The sequence below is a fragment of the Felis catus genome, chromosome B1 (genome assembly GCF_018350175.1).
Source record: "Felis catus isolate Fca126 chromosome B1, F.catus_Fca126_mat1.0, whole genome shotgun sequence".
Lineage (NCBI taxonomy): Eukaryota > Metazoa > Chordata > Mammalia > Carnivora > Felidae > Felis > Felis catus.
This window is the reverse complement of record NC_058371.1, coordinates 20,596,783-20,619,201: the sequence shown is the minus strand read 5'-3', so window position 1 is coordinate 20,619,201 and position 22,419 is coordinate 20,596,783. Positions and strand designations below refer to the sequence as shown.

The 22,419-nt window shown below is 36.3% G+C and overlaps 1 protein-coding gene across 25 annotated transcripts in view; it reads left to right on the top strand.

Moving 5' to 3' along the window:
- PCM1 (pericentriolar material 1) overlaps positions 1-22,419 on the top strand; it is an 84,170-nt gene that overhangs the window by 24,523 nt on the left and 37,228 nt on the right. For 24 of the 25 annotated variants that reach the window (XM_045055260.1, XM_045055259.1, XM_045055262.1 and 21 more), the window contains 16 exons: positions 1,991-2,100; positions 3,564-3,780; positions 5,552-5,750; positions 6,904-7,077; positions 7,609-7,766; positions 7,882-8,117; positions 9,231-9,385; positions 9,525-9,654; positions 10,858-10,998; positions 11,504-11,694; positions 13,707-13,907; positions 15,250-15,469; positions 15,575-15,720; positions 16,238-16,428; positions 18,461-18,632; positions 21,861-22,219. In XM_045055260.1, coding sequence (XP_044911195.1) covers positions 1,991-2,100; positions 3,564-3,780; positions 5,552-5,750; positions 6,904-7,077; positions 7,609-7,766; positions 7,882-8,117; positions 9,231-9,385; positions 9,525-9,654; positions 10,858-10,998; positions 11,504-11,694; positions 13,707-13,907; positions 15,250-15,469; positions 15,575-15,720; positions 16,238-16,428; positions 18,461-18,632; positions 21,861-22,219 — 3,000 coding nt within the window. The remainder of the gene's footprint in view (positions 1-1,990; positions 2,101-3,563; positions 3,781-5,551; positions 5,751-6,903; positions 7,078-7,608; positions 7,767-7,881; positions 8,118-9,230; positions 9,386-9,524; positions 9,655-10,857; positions 10,999-11,503; positions 11,695-13,706; positions 13,908-15,249; positions 15,470-15,574; positions 15,721-16,237; positions 16,429-18,460; positions 18,633-21,860; positions 22,220-22,419) is intronic. The other variant, XM_045055266.1, reaches the window with a different exon arrangement.

Below are 22,419 nucleotides of genomic sequence, written 5' to 3'. Positions count from 1 at the left end.
CTATCCATACCTAGCCCAGTGGCTGAGCCCTCTGATCCCTGTTATACATAATTTAATTTTGCGTTTTCATAAGGAACATCATGACTCGCAAGTAACTTACTCCTTTGTAATAATTACATAATTGTGTATCATATATGTAGTGTAGTATATCATAATTAATATGCATTTTGAACCCATTTTTCTCTTGTAAAGTTCAGAGTATCATTAGCTTTTACATTCATATTTTAGGAAATAGATAATTTAGAATAAAACAATATTTAAATGATGACTAATACCAGGTAAAGGCTAATGACTAATGTTCTAAATAGTTTAAATATTTTTCAAGTTTTAGATTTCAGAGACTTGCCTGTGATACTTATGTTATTTCACATAGTTACATTCACATCATCTCATTTAATTATCACGAAATTGTGTGTTCGTCACCAGAGCATTTATTTCTTCAACGTTTATTTATTTTTGGGACAGAGAGAGACAGAGCATGAACGGGGGAGGGGCAGAGAGAGAGGGAGACACAGAATCGGAAACAGGCTCCAGGCTCTGAGCCATCAGCCCAGAGCCTGACGCGGGGCTCGAACTCACAGACCGCGAGATCGTGACCTGGCTGAAGTCGGACGCTTAACCGACTGCGCCACCCAGGCGCCCCTGGAGCATTTATTTCTTAGGCTCATGTTGTAGAGAAGCGGCTCTAACAGAGTTTGTGACTTGCTTACACTTACATGGAATATTAGTAAAATCACATCTCTTGAATTCTAGGTCAGGGGTCTTTTTCTGAATATATGAACTTATTTCTTTTTCTTTAAAGTGTACTATGAGGCAGGCACCAGGAGTAGAATGAACAGGAGTTTAAGAGTAAACTTTTTTTACATACTATTTCAAAAATAATTTTAGTAATTTTTAAACATTGCTTCTTGTATGAAAAACCAGAATGGTAATATTTAATCTTCTGGTATGTAAGCAAGTCAAAGTAATTGTTATGGGAAAGAATTGTTCTTTACTGAACTAGTGGGTATGTGTTAGTTAAGTGTGTGTTAGTTACCTATACTGTAATTTCATTGTTTTCAAAATAGAGTTTGCACTAGATACTTGGGATTCTATTTAACCCTGAAATTCTAATTTCTCATTGAGAAAGCTAGTATTTTCCTTTAGAACAGAAACAGTTTATAGCCAGTGTCTCTTTTAGAGCTAGAGAGGATGAGCATGGAGTGGTTGGTAGTAGAACAGTGACTGTTATCGAAATTATCATCTGAATACTGCCTCAGGAATATTGCCATAGGAGGGTAAGAACCATGGTCTTGCAGTTAGTTGTGTCCTAAGCAACAACTTCAGTAAATTACCTGTTCTGTCACACGGGTCAGCAAGCTATGGCCAGCTGGGTTTGACCCACTCTATAAAATAAAGTTTCATGGAATATATCTGTGTCTATTTATGTATTTATTGTCTGTGGTTGTTTTTTCCCTGCAGTGGCAGAATTGTGTAGTTGAGACAAAAACTGTATTTCCACAAAGCCTAACATATGTACCATCTGAATCTTTATGAAATGTTTGCCAGCCCTGTATTAGATCATTGATTCTGTCTGGGGAGGTAGGGATTGAGACCTGACTGTATTAGCTGTGCTTTTTCAGATTAACCACTTTCCCTGCCAGTCCCCCAACCCAATCTGATTGGCCTGTCCTCTCCCTACTCCTTTGAGTCACTATTCTTAATTGGGATGTAGCAGTGTTTCTCCTTGAATGATGGAGTAGAAAAAGATGAACCACTATACTGGAGTTTTCTGGGTCTTTTTGTTTTCAGGTTAGATGGAAATTTTTATTAAAATGATTGGTTGGGAGATAAATCTGAGAGTTAACTAGTTATAAATTAGGTTAGATTTTTTTTTTTTAATTCCTGTTTTTCTCTCAGAATTTATTTTTAGCTTCTCAGATTGAAATTTTAAATTAAATTAAAATTTAATTTATTTGCTTTAGTGAATAGTTGTTAATTTTCTTTCCAGTTGTAACAGAAACAGCAGGTAGCCTATCTGGAGTTAGTATCACGTCTGAACTAAACGAGGAATTGAATGACTTGATTCAGCGTTTTCATAATCAGCTTCGTGATTCTCAGGTAACTTAATTTTTTTAGTATAGTTGAGTTTAAAATTACATTAATTAAACTAGTGGTTCCCAAATTTCACTGAGCATAAATTCACCTGTTATGATTATTAAAAAAAAAAAAAAAAAAGTTTTCTAGTCATTGGGTTCCCCTCACCTCCAAAAGTGTGTATGACTCATTCATTTGAGGTGGGCTTTCCCACCATGTGATTCTACTGCTGGTAGTCTGGGGGCTATACTGTGAGAAACACTAAATTAGAGGAAAACCTGCCTTGAATGTAGTGATAAGTGAAATTTTCTCCTTCTGTGCTACTAGATAATATGTTCTTTTTTCCTCTCGAATATTCTAATGGTCATAACCTCTAAAACTTAAGTTATATCTGAATCTGTGCCTTTATGATACTTTACTAACAATTTTGAAGAAGGTTCCTAAGTTTAATTTCAGAGTTATTAAGTTATAATTTAATGACTTGTAAATAATGATATAAATACACCATTTCAGTTTATGGGCCTTGAGTAAGAAAGGGTGAATTAATATCTCTTCACTGGAATCGAGTATGAAGACGAAGTGTCTTCTGTCAGCTGACCTGATGACAATAAATGAATATGGTCTGCTACTTTCAAGAATGATTGAGCAGTCAATTTTTCTGGTGACCCTGCAGTGCCCCATCTTAGATTCTTCATGTGTTCACAAGGAGATATATATGAGTGTTCATGGCAACAATTTGTTAATAGCAAAAAACTAGAAACAATCTAAATGTCCATAAACATGAAAATGGATTAATAAACTATAATATATGCATAGAGTTAAATCCTATAACCAGTTACAGTAAGTGAGCCAGAGTTAATAAATGAAAAATGCGAGTTTAAGAAGGGTACCACTTGGCTGAGGTGTAAAAATGCATAAAGGATGTATATTTTCTGTAGGTGTAATAAAATGTAAACGTATGTGAGGATGGTAGAAACCTAATTCAAGATTGTGTTTATATCTGGAGAGAGTAATGAGATTGGGGGTTGGTATGTCTAGAGCTTTAGCTATATCTGTAATCTTATATTTGTCTTAAAAAAATTGATGCAAATGTAGCAGAAGTTAAAATTTAAGCTTAATGGTGGTTTATTCATTTTATGATTTCCCAAGCCTTAGTGGAAAGAAGTGGTAGGAAAAACTGATAGGTTCGGAAATTAAAGTTCATGATGGTGATTCTAAAAAGATGGCAAGAGAGAAAATGAGATTTTTGAAAGTTCATATAACGTATGACATTTCTAGCCTTAATTTAGTTATGTGTGACCATAAAACCATATATATGTTACAGTGGCACATTGGGAAAATAGTATGGAAAGGCATATACTTACCCACCAGCACAATCTCGGCAAATATTTATCACTTTTTAGAAAGAATGTTTATGCTTTTTTAAAATGAGAATGAAACCTTTAATTGCTTTGGTCTTCTTCTTCTTTTTTTTATTTTTAAATAAGCCTCCAACTGTTCCAGACAATAGAAGACAGGCAGAAAGTCTTTCATTAACTAGGGAGGTTTCCCAGAGCAGGAATCCATCTGTTTCAGAGCACTTACCTGATGAGAAAGTACAGCTTTTTAGCAAAATGAGAGTATTACAGGAAAAGAAACAAAAAATGGACAAACTGCTTGGAGAACTTCATACACTTCGAGATCAGCATCTGAACAACTCATCATGTAAGTAAATCTGGTTCAGCAAGGATAGGTGGAAGACCCATGAGTGTATGTGCTGGCATCTGATAGTTATTTAGTAAATACCTGGTGAACGAATGTACTCATAGTTCCTCAAGAAAATGACAGTATTTGAGGGGAGATAGGACTTGCATGGGGAAAGTTTTTAAGATGCAAGGCAATCTGTGATGATAACCAGATAGATGGTCGATGTGTTCTATAATTCAGTAAAGGGAAAGAATAAAGTTGGGCTTTGAAAAATTGGTAGGATTTTGATTTGGGGGAAACAAAAAGAGAAGGTAAACTATTAGGTACTTGGACATATACTGGATTTTTTTAGCATATTCACATTTTCCTTTGAAGGAATACTAACCCAAATTAGTACTTTGATTTAAAAAGTACGAAACAGATTTAGAAAGTATACCAAAAAAATGAGACACGAAAAACTTATGTAGTACATAGGGTTTAGTGCAGAAAACGTATAACTTACATAGTTTATAACTTACAGGCTATATAACCTATAAAAACTTGGTAACTTTTTTGAAATATATAAATAGTCATCTTAGGTGGGTATAGTAGGAAGAGCATAGTTGAACTAGTTATACTATGGGAACCACTTTTCTGCTCCACAGATGTCTTACTCGGCCGCTCTCAAATAGTCCTCAGTTGCTGTCTTGACACCTCAAGCCTGGTCCCTTTCTCTTACCTAAAAACAGTCAGTAATAGGAGCTCTAGCAAGAGAAACTGATTATTAGTAGGATCAACACCAGCTGGTCATCATTCAGCATTCCTGCTGCTCTCTTACTAAAGACAGGGATAGAAGAAACATCTTTGGAGTCCCTGTTCCTTATTTTTTACCCATCTCCTATTTGTCTACTGCCCCCCCCCCCATGCCAAAACTTAGTATTACTGCCTGAAACATCCTCCTTTCTTTTCCCTAACCTCTGCCGGTCTCTCCTCTTCCAGAGTATAATCTAATCCCAATGCTTATCCTTCCTATACAGATGAACACAACTAAGAAAAATTTAAACTTTGAAAGTTGTACTCAAGGCCTTGTAGTCAGTTTTATATACATAAAAAAAGTAGCACCCTGCCTACTGATGACTCTTAAAAAGTGATTTTTTTTTCACACTGGGAAACTGAAAGCAGCAGCAAAAGATAGAACAGTTAAGGAATAGAGCGAAGAGACTGCTGGAAACCAGCTGTAGCAGTTGATAATGTGAGCAACAAATAATGATGGTCGTCCCTGTGAGAAAGATAAATGACAATAGTTTTGAAGTGATGGAGATAGAAAAGTGCAAAGATTCTTAATATCCATTCATTGCCCTTAAAGGCATAAGGTATCTTTGGTCCAGGTGGACTGAAAAGTAATTAACATATAGTTCAAGGACTATAGAAGGTTAGCCATCATCTAATTAGAAAATTTTATTGCTGGTCTGTATTTCATGGTATGAAGGTACTACAGTCACTTTAACCTAGAATCAGGTTTATCAGGAGAGTATACTGGTTACTTTTTAAAGTGGAATATCCTAATTCTTGTCGATTTCCACCTTGTCTTTCCTTACTGTTTTCTTGCTGTTTTAAGTTTGTGGTGTTTGGTTAGGAACATGTTAATGAACAAGTGGCCTGTCTGCTCTGTCCTGAAGTTCCTAAAATTGAAATCTGCAGAATTTAAGATGTTAATGATTTTTTACTTTTTATTTTCATATGTAAGCCAACTGTTACTTGATGCCGTATTTGTTTATTTATGGTAGCTCATCCTTTGTTTGTTTGTTAGTTGTGCCTTCCTCAGCTTCTCCACAGAGAAGTGTGGATCAGAGAAGCACAGCTGTGGCTCCCTCTGCCCCCACCGGCTTAGCACCAGTCAGTGGAGAAGCCAGTAGCCTCACGTCATCTGTTCCTTATCCTGTTGCTTCTCTAGCTGCTCAGAATGAGAGTGAAAATGAAGGACATCTGAATCCAACCGAAAAACTCCAGTAAAACATTTTTACAAACATTGTTTACATAGATTAGAATTGAATAATGGAGATAAATTATGGGTTTTTTCTTGGATTGTTGAAAATTCTAGAAAAACTGAATTTATTTATTATGATAAATTAGAATTGTTAAGAGGTGGTAGAAACTGTGTGTGTGATACTGCATTCTTTGAGTTGTCCAAGAGAAATGTGACATTGTAATACAGATAATTTTTGTGAGCTAATGCATTCCCATTTTCCACCTAAAGGATTAGAAATAGCTGGTATTACATTAAAATGTTTTAATATTCAAATGATTCTAAATTCAGAGTTCAGGCTCTAGAATCAGAAAGCCTTGAAATTGTACCTCACAAGGAAGGCTGTGTGACCATGGACAATAACTTATACTCATTAAGCCTCTGTTTCTTCATCTGCAAAATAGGGATAATAATATACCTATTCATAAAGGTATTTTACACATTAAAAAACATTGGCCTAGTTTCTGGCACTTAATGGAAACTCTACAAATTTAATAATTTGGGTAAACCTATTATACACTGTATAGATCTCTATATGTTTCAAATCAGGAGCCTTCTATAAATGCTTCGTAATGCCTACATCACTGATTTGCCTGAGAAGTAGTATTTGAATTGAATACTTACTACTTCACTATTGATTAAGAAACCAACTCTGCTTCAAGTGAACACTTAAAAAAAATTTTTTTTTTAATGTTTGTTTATTTTTGAGACAGAGACAAACAGCATGAGTCGGGGAGGGGCAAAGAGAGAGGGAGACACAGAATCTGAAGCAGGCTCTAGGCTCTGAGCTGTCAGCACAGAGCCTGACATGGGGCTCGAACCCTCCAACTGTGAAATCATGACCTAAGCCGAAGTTGGATGCTTAACCGATTGAGCCACCCAGATGCCCCATTGAAAGTTTTTGTTTTAAAGCTTTTGTCCCTAACATGACATTAGAAAATAGAGTGGTGACATACTGAGTAAGAAAGGTATCCTTGAAATTAAGTTCATTACTTTATAGTCACGCCCCCTGGATGTTTGACTCGGGCTAAATTTTGTTTGTATTGGCTGCTTGTATATGAGAATACTGCATGTTTTGCTGAAATGGGTATTTTATTTTATATATATGTATATATATTTTATATTTTGTTTATCAGGAAGTTAAATGAAGTTCGAAAGAGATTGAATGAACTAAGAGAATTAGTTCATTATTATGAACAAACATCAGATATGATGACAGATGCTGTAAATGAAAACACAAAAGATGAAGAAACTGAAGAGTCAGAGTATGATTCTGAACGTGAAAACTCTGAGCCTGTTACTAACCTTCGGTAACAATTTTGTTTTTCTGACGTGTTCCTTCTACTTGGATATTTCTAATATGCAACAAAAAACCCTCAAAAGAGTGCTATTTGCTTTTTATTTAAGCTTTTCTCCTGTAAGTCTGCTTAAGTCTACTATTTTGGCCAGTATAATCTTACTTGCCCTGTAAAGATAAACAAATAGAGAAGCATGGAGTACAGTAGTTTAGTAAATTTGCTATTTGTTAGATCAAATGCAGGTAAACCATAAGAAGTATCTTAACATTTTCCTCCCTCTTTATTTTTAGGTATAATTTTGATTTTCTGGATGTTTTCTTTTTAAATTTCCTAATAGAAGTTTATGAAATGCAAGAGCCAGTTATTCACAGTATGAGTTTAAATGGAATAATAGCCAGTGATGATCTTAGTTTGGAATTATTTTATCAGCAGTTCTAAAACTTGGAAAATTTATTTATTTATTTATTTATTTATTTATTTATTTATTTATTTATTTATTTATTTATTTCTATAAATAACATCAGGCTGTTTTCTTTCTTTTAGAAATCCACAAGTAGCTGCCACTTGGAATGAAGTAAATAGCAATTCTAATGCACAGTGTGTTTCTAATAATAGAGAGGGGAGATCAGGCAATTCTAATTGTGAAATTAACAACAGATCTGCTACCAACATAAGGGCTCTAAACATGCCTCCTTCTTTAGGTATGATTGACTACTGATGATAACTTTGACATACTGTTTTTTCTAAGTGTATTTTATTTCATTAGTACTGTTCTTAAGTTCAATTACTGATTTTAATTATACATGCTTCCAACAGATTGTCACTATAATAGAGAAGGAGAACAGGGGATTCATGTTGCACAAGGTGAAGATGATGAGGAAGAGGAGGAAGAAGCAGAAGATGAGGGAGTCAGTGGGGCTTCGTTAACTAGTCATAGGAGCAGTTTGGTTGATGAGGCTCCAGAAGATGCTGAATTTGAACAGAAGATCAATAGACTTATGGCTGCAAAACAGAAACTTAGACAATTACAAGATCTTGTTGCTATGGTACAGGTAAATACTGCTTGACTGAAAGAACTGTGTGTCAAAACAATAATTCTTGAAATAATTCTTGAGTCAGTTACTTTCTTTTAGTGTTGGAGTTGATATCATTCAGTTGTTCAGGCACCCTCTCATGGCCTTCTGTAACTTACGGCAGTTTTGTATTTTTTCTTGAACTTTAATTTTTCTATTTATTATGTGGAAAGGCCTCATGCAGCCTCTCTATTCTTGTGTCTCAACTCAGTTTCTTTGCAGTTTCTTATCCATACTAGTAATGAATTACGTTTTTAGATTAAGAAGACCAGATAATACCCATTTACAAACTTAAAATTGGCTAACCAGTGTTATAATTAAGAGTCACCACTAACTCTTTAAGGTTTTATTAAAACGATGTTTACAAAGGTTAAAGTTTCAGTTGAGGTCTTCAGAGAAAGCATGAGTAAATATAAAATTATGTAGAATTAAATGTTTTTTAAGAAAATGTAGTAGTTCACTCCCCAGAAACCACCCCCCCCCAGCACCTTAATACGTACATTAATTTAAACAGTAGATTTGGACCTACTGTTAGGAAGGTAAAAACTTTAGTTGTTTTTCCAGTAGTTAGGACAGATGTGAGATATTCTCATTAGTCTTTGTATTATTAGCTATTGGCACCAGTTTGGCAAACTGAAGACTAAAGTGAGAGAATAGGAAATTTTAAGCAAGTGACAGTAGACATTGATTATTTGAAATTGTTAATGTAAAAATTACATTTTAAGAAAAATTACCTAATATCAAGAGTTCCCAGATCCGATAGTGTGTTTTTGATCTTTTTCATATTCTTTACAAAGCTTTTCTTTGACAGCTCTGTATCTGGTCAAAATAAGAAAAGACAACTTAATATTTGTCATTATTGGGTAATTGGCAATTCAGATTATAAATGTACCTTTTTGTTGTTGTCTTAGTACTTCTTTTCCTGCCATTGGTAGAGGATGAACTTCAGTGCTCTCAAAAAATCATGTACTTATTAATCTACTTCTTTTTATGTTACATAAATTTTACGGAATAGTGGTACTTAAGGTATGCATTGGACAATGTCTTTAGATATCAAGATTATTTTAATTTAATGATTTTTTTTTTTTTTAGGATGATGATGCAACAGATCAAGGGGTTATCTCTGCCAATACTTCAAATTTGGATGATTTCTACCCAGCAGAAGAAGGCAACAAACAGAATGCAAATAACACTAGAGGAAATACCAGTAAAACACAGAAAGATGCTGGAATAAATGAAAAGGCAAGGTATGTTAAGCTCATGGTCTTTATTTAATAAAAATTGAGTGCTTTTTATATACACTCGAATGGGTACTGTATTAGATCATGCTTAATGTTATAAGATTTATTGGAGTCTGCAAATATGATAATGTTAATTTAATTATAGAGAGAAATTTTATGAGGCTAAACTACAGCAGCAACAGAGAGAGCTCAAACATTTGCAGGAAGAAAGAAGGAAGCTGATTGGGATTCAAGAGAAAATTCAAGCATTGCAAAAGGCATGTCCTGACCTACAGGTAATTAGGAACTTTTTTTTCCCATTTGTTTGAAAAAAAGATATTTAAAACCTAATGTCATTTAAAGTACTCTTTTTCTAGTACTGACGTGATAACGTTTGTATCAGTTTTATGATTAATGAAATGGATGAACTTACGAAAGAGGTTAGGGATCTACATTTACACTGTGAAAGATAGCTTATAGGAATTGACTTTGTTACTTTGATCTTTTCACTTGGACTAGGCAGCTTTAAATTTTTTTTTTTTTTTCAACGTTTATTTATTTTTGGGACAGAGAGAGAGAGAGCATGAACGGGGGAGGGGCAGAGAGAGAGGGAGACACAGAATCGGAAACAGGCTCCAGGCTCTGAGCCATCAGCCCAGAGCCTGACGCGGGGCTCGAACTCACAGACCGCGAGATCATGACCTGGCTGAAGTCGGACGCTTAACCGACTGCGCCACCCAGGCGCCCCTGGACTAGGCAGCTTTAGATTCAGAACATAAGTATTAATAACTATTATATTAAAACATTCTGGTTTGAGCTTTGCCTTTAAGGGAGTAACGTTTCCATCTTGTATTGGCCTAAAATTATATAAGAAGGCCCTTAAACCATCATGAATTATCTAAGGAAATCAATTAAAATATTTTATCTATAGTTTGCATGTTAAATAGTACTGTATGTATGGATCTTTGAACTAGAACGGAGAATGAGCAAACTTTGACCATGTCACGTAATCAGGAGTGGGAATAAGGTTGATACAGGAAGGGAACACCAGTTCTTTTCGAGATTTTTCTTAAAATGTTTTGGTTACCTTTATTCTTCAGTCAGGTTTTGTTTTCAGTGAAAGGGAAACACATCAAATTATGTTTCTCCTAACCTCTTCTACCTTATCTAATCCTTTTTCCCTTCTCCATAGTCTAAATAATATCCAGAGGGATGCATATCAGAGTTGGGTTGAGTATTTGAAATTTTCCATGGTAACATTTTATCCTTCTTGTCTCTGTCGTTCCTGAGGGTTGGCTGCTAGTCTTCAGCTTTATCCTGTGTTTTCATCTTTGTTTTCTTATGTCAGGTTTTCTTTGGATCAAGATGTCAATTGAGGTCTGGTAATGACAAATTAAATACAGTATTAGAGCCCCAGTGAAATGGTGAAATAACTGCTTTTATGAAATTTACACAGTTGCTTTAATTCCTCATAATAGTTTTTACTAATCCTTTTTTAGCTGTCAGCCACTAGTGCGGGTAATTGTCCCACAAAAAAATATATCCCAGCTGTTACTTCAACCCCAGCTGTTAATGGAAATGAAACCAGTACAAGCAAATCTGGTTTTGAGCCTGAAGATCCTTCAGTAGTAGATAATGAGGTATTGTATATTGTACTGTTGTTCCTGAGTCTTACATCACGTCTTAAAGAAGGAAAACTGAGTATCTGTGGAACATGTTTTTAAATGCAGCCTGTTTTGTCTTTTAGTGTTTTTTTTTTTCCTTCCCAAAGTCATTAAGTTGGGATCTTTTCAAAATAGTCTTGTTCTTTATTAGCAAATATTTGGCAGAATTGTGTTTAAGGGGTAGTTACAATGAACACTAATCATTTCTGTTAGAAAGACCTATTCTTTTCCATTTTGTTTGTGTGTGATTTGTAGAAAACATCATAACTTTCTCTAAATAGTTGACGCATTGTATTTGGCTACTACTTGTTTTTATTAAGAATTGATTGCCTCGTTTTCTCTCATCACAAAAATATTATTTTAACTGTGGATATCTTAGTGTAAAAAGGATAGAGGGAGAACAGAACTCTTTGTCTTACATTCTTTAAGGCTAAAACAAATCCAAGTATATTATAGTAACTTGACTGACTTAAAATAACAGCTGTGGTCAGAGATGCGAAGACATGAGATGTTAAGGGAAGAGCTAAGACAGAGAAGAAAGCAGCTTGAAGCTCTGATGGCTGAACATCAGAGGAGACAAGGTCTAGCTGAAACTACATCTCCAGTGGCTATTTCATTGAGAAGTGATGGATCTGAGAACCTGTGTACGCCTCAGCAGAGTAGAACGGAAAAGTAAGTGATGTTTCAGTCTTTTTCTTAACATTACCTACCTAAGGCATGTAGGATGGGCAGCTTCATTTCCCCTCTCAGCACACATCTGCTGTTTCCTGGAGGCTAGTGTTTGAGCATCACCTTAGTGGTTCAATTTAACTAAATCCAGCTGTTTCCTGTTCTAACTTCTCATAGCGTCACCTCTTTTTTTTTTTTTTTTTTTTTTAATAACTAAGGCACTTGATCAAATGGTGATACAGATTTTCTTGAGTATATAAGCCGTATTTTCTTAGTTATGTTTTAAGCTTAAAAAAGCAAAATGTTTGTTACTTTATAGTACTTACCTATCAGGCCAGAAATGAGCATGTTTTTTCTTAAAAATCTCCTGTTTGTAAATTTCCTAATGATTAGTTAGGAAAGGTTTTATTACATGAAACATTTAGATTTTAGGGTTCACATTTGAAATCTCCATATTTAGAATATTTCTTAAAAATTGGCCATCTGTAAGATTGGTTAGTTATCTATATAGGAGTATTCAGAGTCAACATTTTCTATTTATTTTTAAATTTATTTATTTTTAAATTTATTATTATACATATATATATATTTTTTGAGAGCGAGCAGGGGCTGGGTAGAGAGAGAGGGAGAGAGAGAATTCCCAGAAGGCTCTGCACAGAGTGGAGCCCCACACGGAGCTCAAACTCAGGAACCATGAGATCACGACTGGAGCTGAAACCAAGAGTCAGATGCTTAACCGACTGAGCCACCCAGGTGCCCCTCAGAGCTAGCATTTTGAAATTCAAGTTTGTTGGGACCTAACCTTTTGATATCCTCAGATGGCATTTCTGGAACATTGCATCAAACCTTATTCTCTTCCTCTTAGAAGAACTTTTCCTATTTTGAAGTCCCAAACTGTACTTTATTTATCAAATTATACCTACAGTGTTTTTTTTTCTGTTCTGAGTAACACACATCTAAACTTCAGAAAAGTTAGATAGTTTTGATCAGCATCTAGGTTTGGGAACCACGGCTCTAGAATTGTGCTTTCCAGGGCGCTTGAGTGGCTCAGTTGGTTAAGCATCTGATTCTTGATCTCCACTCAGGTCATAATCTCATGGTTCATGAGTTCGAGCTCCGTGTGGGGCTCTGTGCTGACAATGCAGAGCCTGCTTGGAATTCTGTCTCTCACCCTCTCTCTCTGACCCTCCCCTGTGTGCGTTTCCCTCTCTCTCTCTCTCTCTGTCTCTAACTAAATAAGTAAACTTAAATTAAAAAGTACATATAGAGTTGTGCTTTCCAGTATGGCAGCTGCTGCATTGCCTATACCTATTAAAATTAAAAAAAAATTAGGGGCGCCTGGGTGGCTTAGTCGGTTAAGCGGCCAACTTCGGCTCAGGTCATGATCTCGTGGTCTGTGAGTTCGAGCCCTGCGTTAGGCTCTGTGCTGACAGCTTAGAGCCTGGAGCTGCTTCGGATTCTCTGTCTCCCTCTCTCTCTAGCCCTCCCCTGTTTGTGCTCTCTCTTTCAAAAATGAATAAATGTTAAAAAAAAAATTTTTTTAATTAAAAAAAAATAGCTCATTTTCTCAGTCACACCAGCCACATTTTAAATGCTCATTAGCCATGTGTACCTAGTGTTTACTGTATTGGATCCACGTACATAGATCATTACTACTCTTGCCGAAAGTTCTTTTGGACAGCTCTGATCTAGAAAACTGTCACTCAAGGACAAGTTAAAAATTGAAGGGCGTTTAGGAAAAATGTTCAGGGGGTTATGATTACTATTTTAATTTATTTGAAGGATTGTTTTGTGGAAGGCAGAGTAAACATATTCTGTATAACAGCAGTGGAAAGAGTACCATCCATTTTATTACTATGATTAAGTGAAATTGTATAGATCAGTACATCTATGCTTATGTATAAGTATACATATGTATATGTACACATATGGTACAATGTGTGGCACATAGTAGGTGGTAACGTATTTAGCTGATCTCTAGAATGATCTCTTACTTTTTGTCTCTTAATCTCTAGAACAATGGCAACTTGGGGAGGTTCTACTCAGTGTGCACTAGATGAAGAAGGAGATGAAGATGGTTACCTTTCTGAAGGAATTGTTCGGACAGATGAAGAGGAAGAAGAAGAGCAAGATGCCAGTTCCAATGATAACTTTTCAATGTATCCTCCTAACAGTGTGAATCAAAACTCTTATAATGTAAAAGAAACTAAGAATAGGTTAGTTTCACCGTTTTAACTTTTGGCTTAATTCCTGATGTTTCACATCTTTGTGACACTAAGTGCTTCTATGATTCTCTGAACCAGCGTGGTGTTCTTACAATTCAATTCATTTCTGACACTAACTACTTAGAATTAGGGCAGATGCCACAAGTCAAGGGCTCAGTCCCACAAGATTGCCCTCATTTCAGATGCCAGTTGTAATCCCAAGTCTCCACATGCTCACACTTCTGTCTGACTTTGCTAAAAATTTGGGGGTTCCCACAAGCCCTATTTAGGTTTCATAATTTGCTGGAACAACTCATGAACTCAGAAAAGCACATTTACTTGCCTGTTATAAACGGTGCAAATCAGGAAAAGCCAAATGAAAGAGGGCAAGGAATGGGTGGGGCATGGGGTCAGAACTTCCATGTCCTCTGGGTGCGCCACCTTCCCTGCACTTCAATATGTTCACCAGCCCAGAAGCTCTTCTAAGCAGCTGTTAAGGGTTTTTTGTGGCAGTTTCGTCACATAGGCACAATTGATTAAATCATTGGCCATTGCTGATTAAACTCAATCTTTAGCCCCTCCTGTCTCTCGAAGTTGAAGATGGTGCTGAAAGTTCCAACCCTGTAAACACCTAGTTGATTTTTTAGTGACTTGCCCTTATCATGAAACTATCTAGTGCCTGCCAAGAGTCATTAGCTATGGTTGAATGAGTAGCAAAGACCTTCTACCTCTCAGGAGATGCCTAGGGTTTGGGAGCTCTATGCCAGGCACCTGGGATAAAGACCAAATACATTTTTTATTGTACCGTGAGAGTTTTGCCAAGGTAGATCCCAACTAGACTGGAACAAGATTCATAAGCTTTGATCTTTGCTCCTGTTTGGGGGAATTAAGCAAAACTAAAAATCATCGATGGTGACAAAGGCCTGTCAACAAAATATCCATTACATTGTTATTTCTAACAGTAAAATATGTTTCGTGAATAAAAGATGGTTAAGTAGTTCCACTTGATGGAATGTCATGTGGCTAAGTTTAAAGCATGAAGAGTGGAAACATGCTTGTAATAAAATGTTCATTTTGCAGAGTACAGGATTCTGTGGACACTTCTGTGTAAAACTTAAGTAAAAAAAGAGTGGAAAAAACTTACAAATGATAATTGCACAAGGCTAGAAGTCTGGCATTGCCTTTCTCCCTCCCTCAACCTCCCCCTCATTTTCTATACTTTTTGAGTCCTTTGAACTTAAACTTTGATCTTAAGAAAATACTGCTCTGTGAACCACAGTATCAGGAGTTTTTTGCCAGATTTTAAAAACCAAGTAATTACATACGATGACCTAATGCTTTAAATCTGTGTCAGGTGGAAGAACAGTCGCCCTTTTTCAGCAGATGGAAATTACCGTCCTTTAGCCAAGACAAGACAGCAGAATATCAGCATGCAGCGCCAAGAAAACCTTCGTTGGGTGTCGGAACTCTCTTATGTGGAGGAGAAAGAACAATGGCAAGAACAAATCAATCAGCTAAAGAAACAACTGGATTTCAGTGTCAATATTTGTCAGACTTTGATGCAAGACCAGCAGGTAAAGTTTTACTACAAAAGTAAATTTTTTATACCTTGCTTCTAAACCGTTGCCCATTTTTTCTCAAGTCATCAGTAACTGTTAGGACATTTTTTCTTTCCACAGACGTTATCTTGTCTGCTACAAACTCTTCTCACGGGTCCCTACAGTGTCATGCCCAGCAATGTTGCGTCTCCTCAAGTACACCTTATAATGCACCAGTTGAACCAGTGCTATACTCAGCTGACGTGGCAACAGAATAACGTGCAAAGGTAATCTGTGATTAGAAGCAGTAGATCTGTATGGAAAATGCTAAAACTGAGCAGGGGTTTTCTAGTTACCTTCTGGGAGAAAAGGACAGGAGCAAAATTGAATACTCATACATTTTCAATTCCTGAGGATTTTATAAACAGTGACTTGCCCAATGTTCTCTTTTAATACCATAGACTTTTGGTTTTAAAAATTTGTAGGATTCAACTTTATGCTTCTATTAGGTGAGTTATATGCTATGTAAATTATACCTCTGTGAAGCTTCCAGCATCAAAAATCTGTCAATTTCTTAGAGTTCTGCTTACTGTCTGATCGAAGTGACAAGTGCACTTCTTGTTCCAAAGGCCAAGTTACTGAAGTAAGCCTGCAGGACAAGCAGATGTTTGCTGTCACTCTCAAAACAGGCCATTTCTACTGCATGTTTTGAATCACTTTTTACATGTATTTTCTTTAAACCTACTTTAAACAGAAGATAATATAACTGACTTAGAAGTTAACTGACTTCTTAAATATTTACAGGTTGAAACAAATGCTAAATGAACTTATGCGCCAACAAACTCAGCACCCAGAAAAACCCGGAAGCCAGGAAAGAAGCAGTGGTGCATCTCACACCTCTTCTCCCAGTTTATTTTGTCCTTTCAGCTTTCCCTCCCAGCCTGTAAATCTGTTTAACCTACCTGGGTTTACTAATTTTTCATCGTTTGCACCGGGTAAGTGACTGAAAACTTGAAAATAAATGCAAAGTGCTCGGGAATACTGTTTGTCTCTTGCATGGATTTTTATCTGTCCCTTCTGATGTTGCAAAGAAAGTTACAGACTCATCTGTGTTGATTCTTTATGGTGAAAAACTTAAAATGGTTGCTAATGAAGTTAAGCAAACTGCATATGAAGATTGCTTAGTCTTACACCTTTGAATTATTCAGCAACCATTTATCAAGGAGAAAGGGAATGATCCTCTCCCATGACTGCAACACACCAGGCACCGCGTAGAGCATGAGGGGAGTAAAGATGACTAAAGCAGCGTTCTTCTAGAGGAGCTGCATGTCTTGGTAGGGAGATTCACAACTAGACAGAAGCTTAGCTTAGGCTTAGATTTAATTTATTTAGCTTAGGCTTTTATTCAGACCTTTTTTCTGCACCCGTAACATTTCAGATGCCAAATAAGTGACTGGGATTCAGAAGGGTAGAACTAATATTTAAAGAAATTTAGAGTCTAGTGAGGAAGCTCAGGGTGTCAGGTGCTCAGCACAATGCCGTGGGTGCTGTAGCAGTGATGCAAGTGAGGTGAGGGGTCTGCTCTTTGTTGGGGCAAAAAATTGTCAGCAGGTTTCTTTTTTTTTTTTTCTTTCAGAAAGCATGTTATTTAAAGAATGAACACAATTTATTTCCAGGGAGATGAGAGAGGAAAGGGCTTTCTAATCAGTGTGACACGTAGAGTTACAAAGCAATGAAACAGTAGATCATGTGGGGAATTTAGAAGTGATTAAGTTTGGCTAGTGTTTAGGGCCATCACAGGGGAAGAGTAATTGATGTGGCTGGAGAGCAGCAAAGGCCTTCTGTACTGTGCAAAGAAGCTTAGACTTTCCATGGCCAACCCGAAGGGCCATTGAAGGATTTTGAGCAGGGGGTTAGCATGAGATTTCTATTTTAGGAATATTATACTAGTGATAGTGTTGCAGAGTTTTGAGAGAGGAGCTAAGAATATTGCTGGTGAAGAGAAAATTGAATGCTGCTGCAGTAATATTAGAGAAAGAATGATGGCTTGGTCCAAGGCATTGGCAGGAGGGGTACAGGACTAGGAGCAATTCAGAAGAATTCTAGAGGTAGAATACATTAGGTGATCAGTTAGATGTAGTGTGTCATGAAGGAAATGGAGTTGAAGGTGTTTGCCAGGGAATATAGGAGGAGAAAAGGGTTTGGAGAGCTGGATGGCTCTGTGAATATAAATAAAAAGAGCAGTGCATTTTCTTAGCAAGATTATAAAAGCAGTGGCATTAACAAATTTAACAAGCACTTTAGTTCTTGGGTATAAATATTGGCAACAAACATTTTTTTGAGTAGATTTTTAAGTAACATAATATAAATAATTGCACATGTAATTCCTTTGCAGAAATATACTTCATTCCAGTGTCAACTCTGGGTGAAGACTATTCATTCTTCACAAAGTAATTTTGTGAAGACTTTTCTCACCCCTTTCTCTCCCTGAGTTGTTAGTAGCCCCCTCAAATACATCTGATATGGCACTGTATGGTAAAGGGTTATTTTTGGTCTGTTTTCCCAGTTAAATTAGAGTGGAAAGAATAAAAGCTTTGGAGTTGTGCAGACCTGAGATCTGAACTGCTCTTGCATTTACTAGCTGTTTATAATCTCTGAGCCGATTTTCTCCCTGGTAAAATTAATACAATACCTGTGTCATGGCATTGTTTTGAGCATTAAACAAAGTGACGGGTAAATGCCTACAGTAGAGTCCAGTATCCTGTCATTTGATAAAGGTCAGGTACTGTTACATCTAACTTTTAACTCTGAAGGGTGACGATCATTATCCATTTTTGTGTCACCAATGTGGAAAACCTAGTGGACTGAGCTATGTAAACAGTGATTGAACAAATGAATGTTAATGTATTTAATAGTTTTTTGTTTTGGTGGATTTGAGTGGCACATTTAATTAAAACTGTCTTTTAATTTTATATTTAGGTCTTCAGGCACTTTGTTGTTGTCTTATCCATTGCTTTTATTTATTAGGTATGAATTTCAGCCCTTTATTTCCTTCTAATTTTGGAGATTTTTCTCAGAATATTTCGACACCCACTGAACAACAGCAACCATTAGCCCAGAATTCTTCAGGGAAAACAGAATATATGGCTTTTCCAAAACCTTTTGAAAGCAATTCTTCTATTGGAGCAGAAAAACAAAGGTACTTAATTGTGAACATAATCCATTATATTCTTTTTTTTTTTAATTTTTTTTAATGTTTATTTATTTATTTTGAGACAGAGAGAGACAGAGCATGAGCAGGGAAGGGGCAGAGAGAGAGAGGGAGACACAGAATGTGAAGCAGGCTCCAGGCTCCAAGCTGTCAGCACAGAGCCCGACGCGGGGCTCGAACTCACGAACCGTGAGATCATGACCTGAGCCAAAGTCGGACGCTTAACTGACGGAGCCACCCAGGCGCCCCAAATCCATTATATTCTTAAGTGTCACTTTTGTGATTACATCTAATTATACATAATTTGAAAACATAATTAGGCAGGCTGCTTCTATTGTTCGGCTTGATAGCGTTGGGAATGTGAAACTGATAACCTGATCGGGTACCTCTCGGGCATACACCTACTGCTAACCCTGGTATCACAGTTTTGATCAGAGTGTCTCGTGCAGTTCATTTTGGAAGGAGAAGATGTGACCCATACAGTGTCTTTTGCCCAGGTTTGCTATCTGTCTTTAAGTTCACTTTAGGGCTAGAAACTAATATTAACTTCTAGACGATAGTTGTAAAGTGATGGCTCCTTGATTCATAGCTCCTGATTAGAATAAATTCTTAAGGCCTATCTAAATGTGATGTGGAGTGTACTATTAGATCAGTGAAATATGGTATCAGTCAGAGTCAGGATATCTTTTTCTGTTTCTCAGTGTTATACATATACTTTTTTCTCACTGTTAATATATTTTTTTTTTTTTATTTAAAAAAAATTTTTTTTTCAACGTTTATTTATTTTTGGGACAGAGAGAGACAGAGCATGAACGGGGGAGGGGCAGAGAGAGAGGGAGACACAGAATCGGAAATAGGCTCCAGGCTCTGAGCCATCAGCCCAGAGCCCGACGCGGGGCTCGAACTCATGGACTGCGAGATCGTGACCTGGCTGAAGTCGGACGCTTAACCGACTGCGCCACCCAGGCGCCCCTCACTGTTAATATTTTTTAATAGAATAGTCTTCCCAAATAAAACTTTTGACTCAAATAGTATAAAAGACTACTTGGTTTGAGTCCGGTTAATCATTTAATATTTTTATAGCTTTTTTTCATGTGTGTGTTAATCTGGAAAACAGTTTTGATAGCCAGCTGGTAAAAATAGCCTTTTTATTGTTACTCTTATTTATTTCAGAAAAAACTTTTTAGAAGGATGAAAACTTAGACATCAGTTCATTGTAGTATTTCTTCTGTAAGAAGTATCTCTTTGATTTTGTCTTTCCTAGCCCTTTACAAATACAGAATTCACATTACTTTTTAGTTATGGATTGGGCATGTCTTGGGCTCTTAAATAAACATTTTGACACTTTAATTATTAAATCATAGATTTTCTTACATGATGACACAAAAACTCTTAGAATTCAACTGTTTATTAGACCCTGGGAATCCTATGGTTGACCTTCCTGACTTTTTCTTAGCTCTGCTAACCATTTTTTCCCATTAAACGCCTTATTGCTCTTTAAAATACTCCCTCGTCAGAGCCTAACAGTGTTTAGGGCATAGTTGCCATTCAGAAATGATGGTTGAATGAATTTCCATCATAAGCAATAAACACTTATTCAAAGCTTTAGTGAATAGCTTTACTATTGGAAGTTCTTTACTTCATTACTATCCATATTTTGTACATAATTGATAGTAAGAAAGGATGGATCTGGATATCTAGTATTGCTTGAGATATTTGACCTACTTCAGATTAGACCTCCCCAAAGTCTCAACTATTATTAGGTAGGTTCCCTGAATTAAATGGCTGGAGATAACAAGAGGTCACATGAAACATTGTAGTCCTGAGCTGGGGTCAGAAAACTTTTCCTACTGTAAAGGGCTTGATAATAAATACTGCAGACCATATAGTCCCTGTCATAACCATTTATTTCTGCCATTTTTGCACAAAAGCAGCCAGAAACAATATGAACAAGTGACTGTGCTCCAATAACACTTTGTGGGTGCTGAAATATGAATTTCATATAATTTGTGTCACAAACTGTTTCTCTTGATATTTTTTCAACCATGTAAGAATATAAGAATCAGTTTAGCTCCCAGGCCATCCAAAAACAGGCAGCAGGCTGAATTTGGCCTGTAGAATATAGGTTTGCTAACTTTTGTCTCAAGTTGAATCCTATAGTTCAGTCTCCCAAATCACATTCTTCGGAACACTGTTCGTGTCAGGTTCTATGATAAAAAGTTTTGGACATCTTGCTGACTATGTTTTCCTCTAAGACATTTATAATATCAAGCACATTGGCATGTTAAAATTTCTGAGAAATCCGGTAGACATACATATTTTTTTAAAACTTAGATGATCATTGAGTACCTATGAATATATTAAAGGATGTCAGTGTTTAGCACACCATTAGAACTAAACTATATGTGTGGAGGAGTAAATTACCAGTTGCATGGACAATTGTTTTCACCAAATTCCAGTTCTTTTTGAACTGCTTTAGGTGACAACAGATCTGTGTGTGTTCCCAAACCCTCTGTTACACACAGCTCTTTCTCAGCTGTTCCTACATGTGTTTTGGTTTTTCCTTGTATGTCCCATCCTTTTTTTATTTTTATTTTTATTTTTATTTTTATTTTTATTTTTAATTTACTGATTTTGAGAGAGAGGGTACAAGTGAGCGAGGGGCAGAGAGAGAAGAGAGAATCCCATGAGGGGTGGGGAGAGAGAGAGAGAGAGAGAGAGAGAGAGAAAGAGAGAATCCCATGAGGGGCGAGGTGGGAGGAGGGGAGAGAGAGAGAGAAAAATAAAGGGGCGGGGCTCACTTGAAGGGAACTCCGGGACTTGTGCTCACCCAAAGCGGGACGGTCCATATGATGTGGGACTTGAACTCACAAATCTTGAGATCATGATCTCAGCTGAAGTCAGATGCTTAACCAATTCAGCCACCTAGGCGCCCTTTTTATTTTTCTTTCCCACTCTTTTGCTTCATGAATGCTAGATCTTTTGTTTGAAACTTTTGCCAATGAAAATGGTTTAATGAGAAGGATGTAATATTAAAGTTCAAAGTAATTTAGCACATTAGCATTCATAATACTTGCGTATTTAGTTTATTTCTGTAAAAATGTTTTTATAGCCTGTTGATGTTTTTATCTACCTAAATCTAGTAAACTGTATCTACAGTTTTCCAGTAAACATAGGAATCTGTTGTACCTATAAAAACTTATTTTCATTGATAAGGAATCAAAAACAGCCCGAAGAGGAGGTGGAAAACAGTAGGACACCATGGTTATATGACCAGGAAGGTGAAGTAGAAAAACCATTTATCAAGACTGGATTTCCAGTGCCTGTAGAGAAAACTACAAATAGTAATCGCAAAAATCAGTTAGATACCAGCCGGAGAAGACGCCAGTTTGATGAAGAGTCTTTAGAAAGCTTTAGCAGTATGCCTGATCCAGTAGATCCAACAACAGTAACTAAAACATTCAAGGCAAGAAAAGCATCTGCACAGGCCAGCCTGGCATCTAAAGATAAAACTCCCAAGTCAAAGAATAAGAAAAGGCATTCTACCCAGCTGAAAAGCAGAGTTAAAAATATTGGTAAGTATTAAAATTTGTTGAGTATCGATCAGTGTAAATGTTAACTTTATTCTGGCATGTTGACATACTTAATTTCATTATAGCTAAATGGATAAACTATTCTAGACCTACTTGAATAAAGTAATTTTTAGTCACTTTTACAAATTTTTTAAATAAAATTTATCAAATAGTGTTGAATGTTGTAGCTATTTTAAGACATG